Source organism: Barbus barbus (genome assembly GCF_936440315.1).
Source record: "Barbus barbus genome assembly, chromosome: 48".
NCBI lineage: Eukaryota > Metazoa > Chordata > Actinopteri > Cypriniformes > Cyprinidae > Barbus > Barbus barbus.
The window spans coordinates 11,484,682-11,494,174 of NC_136726.1; the positions used below are offsets into that span (position 1 = coordinate 11,484,682).

The 9,493-nt window shown below is 38.5% G+C and overlaps 2 protein-coding genes across 4 annotated transcripts; one reads left to right on the forward strand and one right to left on the reverse strand.

The window, feature by feature from the left end:
- The first annotated feature begins 1,359 nt into the window (after positions 1-1,359).
- On the forward strand, positions 1,360-4,031 carry LOC306866925 (transmembrane protein 60-like). 3 transcript variants are annotated; one of them, XR_013783977.1, is made up of 3 exons: positions 1,360-1,493; positions 2,218-2,670; positions 2,827-3,641. XR_013783977.1 is itself a non-coding variant. In XM_079412374.1 (2 exons), the coding sequence occupies exon 2, from the start codon at positions 2,255-2,257 to the stop codon at positions 2,657-2,659; it is 405 nt and encodes a 134-aa protein (XP_079268500.1). In that variant the 5' UTR covers positions 1,387-1,493; positions 2,218-2,254; the 3' UTR covers positions 2,660-4,031. The 3 variants fall into 3 exon arrangements, 1 of the variants encoding a protein (XP_079268500.1); XR_013783978.1 differs by having other exon boundaries at positions 1,368-1,483; positions 2,218-3,272; XM_079412374.1 differs by having other exon boundaries at positions 1,387-1,493; positions 2,218-4,031.
- On the reverse strand, positions 2,950-8,781 carry fgl2b (fibrinogen-like 2b). The gene is made up of 2 exons (XM_079412372.1): positions 5,827-8,781; positions 2,950-4,767 (listed from the first exon to the last, which is right to left on the reverse strand). The coding sequence occupies exons 1-2, from the start codon at positions 8,762-8,764 to the stop codon at positions 4,064-4,066; spliced, it is 3,642 nt and encodes a 1,213-aa protein (XP_079268498.1). The 5' UTR covers positions 8,765-8,781; the 3' UTR covers positions 2,950-4,063.
- Between the last annotated feature and the right edge of the window lie 712 nt (positions 8,782-9,493).

Sequence of the window (9,493 nt, forward strand, 5' to 3'; positions counted from 1 at the left end):
TATTTATTGTGTTACTTTTTCTCATCTGACTTGGCCTCATTTTTCTCTCTTCAGAAACAAACAAACAAACAAAAAGAAACAAATGTTATGTTATCTAAAGTCATATTTGCTTATTAGTGACTATGACTATGACACTGACTATGATCCTACTATAAATGCTATATAAAAACTTTTTTAATATGCAAGAACTATGGTAAATCTTAATGGAGAAGCAGACCGTTCCAGGTGTGTGTGCAGTCTGAAACACCTTGTGCATCCACATAAAAAGCTCTCTATTCGCTCATGTGGTGGCAACAGGCTGCAGAATCAGACTGACCCAATTAAAACAGCGTCCTCAGCTCAGGGCCTCAAGGCAGCTTGCAGTTGTGTGGTTTCACTGATAAGCAACACGAAGCAAAGAAGCCGCTGTATTATTACCTGGCTTTTGTGCTGACACCCCCTTAAGGCCTCAGTAATGGCAGACACAACAGGATATTTGCACAGGGTAATAAGCTCATTAACTGATTCAGTATGGATGTGGCTTTTTGTGTGCTATCAATGCACCCTGCACCTTCTTGTCTGGATCCTAAATGCTATTTTAGAAAACAGGTAATTATAATAGTATATTGCAAATTAGTGGATTCTGATGGTTATCTCAGATGTGGAATCGACCGGAGAGAAATCTGAAAAGTTTTCTTTCATTCGAAGGGTGAGAAACTTCTATACTTTCATAGCAACTAAAGTGCAATGAAAATGACAAATGTTGCTTTTACAGAGGTGTAAATGTAGGCAAAATTGAAGCAAAATATTGGGTTAATGATTCATGTATATTCTTTTAACGACAGATTCATCTTTAGAGCCTCACTATAAGGAGCAGTTTGTTAGCAATGCCACCATCAGCTCAAAATAATGAAACAGCGTCATCTTGAGGCTGAATAAAGAAGGGTGTTTTAGTAACATTATTACATTTCAAACCATTTAAATGTTTTTTTTAACCACTCCCCTGCTTAATTGAGATTAAAAACTGACAGAACACCTTAGCTACCAGATGGACATGCCAGCTAAAAAGGATAGTTCACTCAAAAATGAAAATTAAGTCATCATTTACTCACCCTTGTGTTAGTCCAAGTGTTCTGTCGGTATACAGTAGGTTTCAGTGAAAACAAACCTAAATTTTGTATTAATGTGAATATCCTGACCGTTTGTTCACGGATGCGCATTCATTAGAAATCTGAATTAATGCAAATTAAATAAACGTGTATAAATATATGACCGTGTAAGGCACAATTAATCCTAAATTATTTGATACAATGTACAATTAAATTGAACTGAATTCGCCTGGCTGTTTAATGCGCGTCCTCCATTCCGCTAGGTGGCGCTGCGCGTACATAAATTTAGTCCTTTAAGAGAAGTTGTTTTGAAAACGTCGGTGTTCACACAGTCCAGAAAGGGGACATTAGCTTGAATCATTTACCCATCTGACTAGAAGGCCAGCCGGGTTGTGGTAAGCTTTGGTAAGCTTTTCCGTCAATGTGTTTTTCCCCGCTTCCCGTCGGTTTGCCTTCATAAACACATAAGGCAGTCCGGTCTGTATATGCTAGTTTTGTGCTAGTAATGAATAGCTCCTTCATTTTAAGAATGTGTCAGGATGGAGCAGTCAAGATAAAATATGGATGAATAAAAGAAATGTTCGTTTATTATTGAGACCGAACATTGGTGTGCCTTGCATGTTATACAGCTTGATGGGTTTATGTAGATGTAGAAGTAAGTTACTTACTGTACGTTAACTAAAACAGTTTACATTTGAACAAATCGGCTATTGCAGAGTTAAGATGTTAAAATTAATTATTTAATGTTCAACTAATATTAAAACCAAGTTTTAGCCTTTTATGAATATGCATATCATCTCAAACGGCTTATAGTAAACATGCTACTATTTAGTAAATAAATACAAATATAGTTTAATACAGCTTACATTACCAACGTAACATCCAGTGAAAAACTGATTTTTAAAATATATATATTATTTTTATATTATTTTAATTGTGCAATCTATTAGTACTAATATTATTAATTCATTTATACTATTTTTTTTAAATATATAATATACAATGATATTATCTTGCTACTTGAAATGCCCCTCTTTTGCTTTAAAAGCAGCATGAACTCCACTAGATGAAACTGACTGAATGTAAATTGAACTCATACTTCCAATGATAAATGTTTTGTCTATTTCAGATCAACTTAATGCTGTGCCCTTAGGCCAGCGTTTCAAATGAACATGTCTCTTGCTCAAAGAGTCCTTCTGACATGGATCTTCACACTTATATTCCTTATTATGCTGGTGCTGAAGTTGGACGGGAAGATCTTTTGGAACTGGTTCCTCATCTTCCTTCCTGTCTGGACCTTTGATCTAATTCTCCTCCTCATGCTCATTGTCAAAATGGCAGGCCGGTGCAAGCCGGGCTTCGACCCTCGCAACGGGGCGGAGAACTTGAAGAAGCGCGTGTGGTACCTCGTGGCCATGCTTCTTAAACTGGCATTTTGTCTGACGCTCTGTGCCAAATTAGAGGGCCTAATGGACATCTTGGTGAGCTCGGTTTGCATCCCTCTGTGGGCACTGTTCATCGGAGCTATGGCCGAACTGGGCTACAACGTTTTCCACTTCAGACGAGACTGAACATATGAATGGTATTCTTTGAAAGCCAGCAGAAATCTTTACTGTATTCTTCAGGAATAAAATCATCTTGAAAGTAGATGTTATTCATAAAGAAGGGTATATATAACGGACAATAAGAATGTACAGCTGTTTCAAACTCTTTATCAGGAATTGCTTGTTTCTTTCAGGCTGAAGAGTGACTACGCTGAATAGCCTACGTTTCATGTTCACAGTGATGCAGGGAGGGTTACGTATTTTGGCTCAGTGGTGAGTTTCCACTCAGATGACAGAAATGACTGATTGTGAATGTTGCTCAGAATATTTATTGCATTTTAGTGAAACACTGAGATCATTAGTGGCATACCATAATGGACATTTGAAAAATAACCGTTAACGTGCTGCATACACACTGTTTGTTCAACCAGTACTGTAACACAACATGGTTTGCTTACGGAAAAGACATACGTTCTACAATAATGGTGTATATTTCTGAATCTGTGTTTCTTTATCGTACATTTATGTTTTGCATTGCAGAACTTACATAATACATGTTTACAAAATGTCATTTTAATTTTCTCATGTACAGAGTGTGTAAATAATAATAATAAAAAGTAATAACAGCGTCCTTATAATTAAAAGATAGATATTTATTTTTCTTTATGACAAGTATGTTCAGTAAGTGCACAGCTATTATATTTACAAATGTTTCCAAGATCATGCAGAAAAGGTCTCAATTCAGCAACAATTCAGCAGGGAGCAAAATATGTATTTCTAGAAGACATTTACTAATTAGTTAATTATAAGTAATTAAATTATGATCCTCCTTTTTAACTGAAATTGACATTTCCTCTTAAAAAGAGTCATCTGTCTTTTTGGGGTGTACATGCATACAATGGTTGAAAATAACACTTAGTGTAAATTCAAAATTCCTACAATGTACAATGAAAATAATAGAAAATTACAGATGCTTTTATTCAGCTGGTAAAATCCAGGTGTTTGTATGAAAAAAAAAAACAGGCATCTGAAATTCTGCAAATATCCACGTAAACGTAGTCATGGATTGGCCCAGACTTACAAACATTATATTTAAAAAAATACAATATACAAGATAATAGCTGATTCTGTAAAAGCATGGATTCATATGTATTATGCAATACAGTATTATTTTCAAAGCAACACAAGAGGGTTCAGTTGTGTATTCTATGTATTCTACTAATGCATATGTGTACAGCTAAAAAAAAAAAATTGATACAGAAACATTTATCAATGTTTATTCAAGTTCTGACACCACACTTATATTTTCAATTAATAAAGCAATAAACACCAGTAGCAATATACTTAAGGAACTTGCCTTTTTCCCTACCATCTAACTTCAAAAGAGAGCTTAATTTTGGTTGGTAAGTTTTAGAATTGGTGGGTATAATATTACTTAGCATAGTTTTTAGGTCTAATCATCATTTTAACAGTCTTAAAAGATTGTCTATCATTGGTTGGGTAATATTCCATTGTAATATTGTGCCACGTACCCCAAAATATCCCATTACGTACCCCTTTGTACTTTGATTGATAATATCTCCCATTTAAGTTTGCTGACATGCATGCGTCAAACCACCAGCCTGAGCTGTAATAGGCCCCACAGTTTCCAGAGGAATACTGGTCATTGTCTCTGTCCGGAGTGGTAAAGAGTTTCTGGTCGTGATTGTAATTGTTACTAATCTGCATTGCATTACCAGCTGTACCGGAGTAACCACCAATGGACAGGCGGTATTGTTGGCTTTCATTGGCCACATAGAAGTGGTCATAATGGGCATATTCTTTGATACCCTCAAAGTCTTCGATTTCTATTCTCAATGACATGTTCTTCACCTTTGTCAACAAGTGAATCTTGTCATTGCCAAGCCAAAATTCCCCTATTAGTTTACCAAATCCATTCTTGTACTCGTCCCATGTGCGATTGAAACTTGTGCTGCCATCAAAGCGATGCTGTATCAAAGTCCAGCCCCCGCCAGAAGACTCCATGTCACAGAAAACAGGAAACATGCTGCTCTTTGGCTTCGGCATTACTCTATATACACCATTCCTTCTGGATTTCGTAATGTAATCAGCGCAGTCTTGTGCAGGTCCTTTTTCTGTGGTCAATAAAAACTGTTTTAGGTTATCTCATTCTTTGTTTATGAAAAATGCATTTACAATGCATAAACAGCCTAAATCTGCATGCTTAAACATCTTAAGGAGCATTTTTTTGCCATTGTCATCTTTCAACTAGAGAAGCTTTAAGGCACTTTTATTTGTAAAGCTACTTTGAAACCATATTTATTGTGGAAAGCGCAATACAAATAAATTCAAATGGGTTGAAATTGAAAAAATAAACGTTCATCAGAAAATCTGGATCTCATGAATTTGTAAACGAATGCAGAGCAAGATGATGCACTGAAATTGTTTTCTATCCATCTTTGTTGTTAGACACAAACAACAAAGCTGCATTCGGCAGACTACACTTAAGGTCTCGTTTAAAAGATATGTAAAAGCTGTTTTATACGTAGAAATTTGGACCACCTGGATTTTATTTATTCTTGGTTTCAAGAGATTACATTGGGCGAATTTCAGAATCCAATCACCAGTCAAGTAAATTTATCACTATGGAATGGTACTGAACTTCTGCGTGCGTTAATTATGCATTGCAAAAAAGTTTTTGCCTTTGAGCCTTTCCTCAAGCTCAACAAAGACACCACATCCTGATACATCAGACAAAAGAAGACGCCTACCACTGGTCCTCTTCACAAAAACCACAACATCTGCTACTCAGATGAGAATCCATATCCACTTATCTTGTTATGGAATCCTATCACAATATCAAGATAAAGTGTGGGGTCACAGAACATGTGTTAAAAGGATACGTTCATATTATATTATTTCCTGGGAATGATAATCTGGATAGATTGTACCTGGAGTTATTTTTGGACATGTGTCCCTGTTTGCACTCTGCTAAAACCTTGGGTATAATCTATACAAAGAGTCAAACTGACTTATCCCACTGTACTGAATGCTTTGTGTCAAATAAACATGCACTGCTGCCATACTCCAAACACTCTAGAGGGCATTTTGCAGTGTGCATTAAGAGTAAACACTCCTTCAACTTGTTTCTTAAAAATAAACATTAACATGGGTTGTGTAAGAAAATTCCTCACCTCTTCCAGAGTCCACTGGGGGCCTTGTCTGGGCTGTAGACTGTTGGGTAGACGTAGTGTTACAATCACTGTCACAGGTGCTGTGGATCTTGTTCTCTACTTCCTCTCTCCCTGTTACCTCATCACTGACTGCATGTGATTTAAACCCCTCAGCAGTGTCCTCGGGGCTGAGTGAGAAAAGCTTTGAGCCTTTAATTTCTTCAACATTTGTAAGCGTTTCCAAAACAACTGGTATTGCGTTCCTGTCTCCACTGTACCCTTGGGCAGTGTCCGCACTGTTTGGGTTAGATAATATCTCCCCAGAGTTTTCTTCCACTCTGTCTTTATTAAATGTAATAAGTTCCAGTTCTCTTGTTGCTCCGATACTTTCAAAGCTTATAGGTGTTTCCCAACTTTTGTTTTTAGCCATTTCAACATGTGTATTTGTCACTCTATGAATATTTTTTGAGCTGTCTTTATGGTCTGTGTCCATAAAAGAGACTGTCGAGGTGGTGAATAGATCTGTTCCTGGTTCCTTAGATAAATCTTTCTTTAAGGTTGGTGCAGTTGGTCCTTTCTTTCCACGGCTGATCTTGTCCATTTCAAATGGTGGTTGATTGCTGGTATCATCAGTTCCCAAAGTAAAAATCTTGCTTTCTTTCTGACCAGTAGGTGAATTTGAGGCTCCACTTTGCAGATTGTTAGGATCCTCTGTACTCCCAGTTTCACTGTTGTCTCTAAGTTGGTTCTTACTTTGTTGAACCTTATCCAAATCTTGTACACTACTTGAATTTTGAGACTCTGGTTGTGATTGTGACTCTGTACTATTGTTTTTTAACCATTTATTATCCAATACATTTGACCTCGTCACCTGCGGAATGTGTTTGATTTCTTCTGTTTGTTCTTGTTCTGTTGCACCATTGGGACTGGAGAATTGAGTCACTGTGCTTACCTTTGTCTTGAAGCCTCTGGTTGAGTTTGGCTCAGTTTGAAAGTTTGACCTCCTTATATAGCTTGGTCTTATAATTCCAGAGCCATTTTTCCTGGCAATATTGGTATTTCTGACTGGGATTGACAGCTTTGAATGTACTCCAGCACTTTTGTTTGCTGACATGTTGTCCATCACGTTAGGTTGTCTTAGTTTGTTGACTCTCTGTGAAACTGGTTGTCTATCGGTGTGTCTTAATGGGATTGGCATCACATACCTTTTGTTGTCTTGACTTACTCCACGTATCTTGCTGATGTTTTTCCTGATGTTCTGAAACTGTCCCTCTCCAGCTGGAGCTTTGAAATTCGGAGTTACTGAAATTCTCCTTGTCCCCTGGCCTACTACTTTTGATTGAACCCTACTGGTCATACTCACTGCACTATCAGTCAATTTACTCTTTACAGTTGGGACAAGAGTGGGCTTCACCAGATCTTTTTCCAGCAGGGTGATTTTACTGTGGATTGGTATGTCCTTCTTCATAGTACCTGCACTCAGTGAGTTGACCCCGATATGCTCATTTGCCCCTTCAATGAACGTTCCTGGCTGCATCTGATCTTTAAGATCTGGAGACAGTGGATTAACTGTCCTTTCATTAAAAGTGCTGTCAGCCTTGTCCAAAATTGTGGAATCAATTTGTATGTTATTTTTTTCTGTAATTGGATTTAGATATTTTACATTTTCCACCTGTATTCCTGGGAAAGTCAAGTCTTCTCTATCCACTTTGGAGGTAATCTCTTCCTCACTACTAATAACTACCAGACGTTCACTCAGTCCCATGGGCCTTTTTTCCTCTTTGACCATGTTTGCCTGTTCGCCTTGGTTCATAACAGTAGAGATTGACTTATTTGTGGCTATGTGACTCACATAACCTTGGTTTTCTTTGCTCAGTTTTGTTGGAAGTCTTATAATCCCAGACTTGTTTACTTTTCTCAAATTGTCCTCCCTAACTTTAGTTACTTGGCTTGCATCTTTCAAGCCATGTCCGTCTTCTGTTCTGGGACCAGAAAACCTACTGATGTCTGATGTGTGTTTGTTTTGGTCATCTGTTGACGGGGTCGGTCCTCTGATTGCCCTAGGTTTTGTGTTTGCTATACGAGGACTTGCTTCCTTGACCCGCATAACGCCACTCCTTGCTGGGAAAAATCCAGTCTCTTCTGGCTCAGGCTTGACCATCATGTCCCCAGATTGTGGATTGGACTTTCCCACCAAAACTCGCCTTTCATTGAAAGTGCTGTCAGCCTTATCCAACATTTTTAAATCAGTTTGTCTGTTATTAGTTTCTTTAATTGGATTTAGATATTTTTCATTTTCCACCTGTCTTCCTAGGAAAGTCAAGTCCTCTCTATTCAAATTGGAGGTAGTCTCTTCCTCACTAGTAATAACTACCAGACTTTCACTCAGTCCCATGAGCTTTTTTTCCTCTCTAATCATGTTTGGCTGTTCAGCTTGGTTCATAACACTAGAGATTGACTTATTTGTGGCTATGTGACTCACATCACCCTGGTTTTCTTTCCTCAGATTTGTTGGGAGTCTTGTAATCCCAGTATTGTTTACTTTTCTTGAATTGTCCTCCATAATTTTAGCTACTTGGCTTGCATCTTTCAGGACGTGTCCGTCATCTGTTCTGGGACCAGAAACCCTACTGATGTCTTGATTGTTTTGGTCATCTGTTGAAAGTGTTGTCCCAGTAATTGCATCAGGTTTTGTGTTTGCTATATGAGGACTTGTTTCCTTGACCCGCATAACACCACTCCTCACTGGGGAAAATCCAGCCTCTTCTGTCTCAGTCTTGACCGTTATGTCCCCGGATTGTAGACTGTGGATCCTCACCAAAGCAGGGTTCTTCAGTCTGTCTTCATTGGTAACCTTGACAACTCTACTGTTTATGTAAGATCCCTTTGGCCTCAGTGGTCCACCTACTCCAGGAAACTTTACAACCCTTCTGTTTCCAGCTGATGTGCTTAAATCCATTATCTTAGTGTTAGCATCCCTTGAAATGGTGCTTAATCCATTTGAATCAGGCACATTTGATTGCACTCTTCTTCTCGTCGTCAGGATGCCACTGATGTTCTTTACATGTCCATCTCTGAGAATGTTTGGCTGCTGTTTCCCATGGGTTGAGGATTGTATGGCCTCCTTTTTTCTAGGAAGGGACGGTTCTACTAATTCACTTTGCTTAGACTTCAGTTCCCTCTCTGACTCCTCAGGTGTACGCGAGAGCACCGGTTTGACCTTGGATATGTCCTCAGGTGTCTCATCAAGTGAGGGGTTAAATATTTTTACTTCTCTACTCATCTCAGACCTCTGATCTGTTGTGCCTTGGTTTGGAAAAATCCTTGGGGCAATGTTCCATTCCTGACTTTCCAAAATGGAATGATCGAGCCTCTTCACGGCATCCTTGATGGTTCCCTCACTTTCTGATGTGTCTCCTTGCAGTAAGGTTGAAGTTAAGATCCGGACCACTTGTTCTCCACTATGACTTTGTGTCTCCTTGATTCTGATGTTATGCCTTGGAATTTGAGGTCTTCTTTCCTTTTCCTCGCCGTATTCTTTCTGTCCACTTCTCTGGATACTATGTCTGTCCTTACATTCTTGGCAGTCTCTCCTTAGCTGGTTAACAGCTTCTTTTAGGTCCTGCAGCTCTTTGGCCATTTCCTCCAACTCCCTAAAAGGCCTGGGAAGCTGAATGGAGAGAGGAGG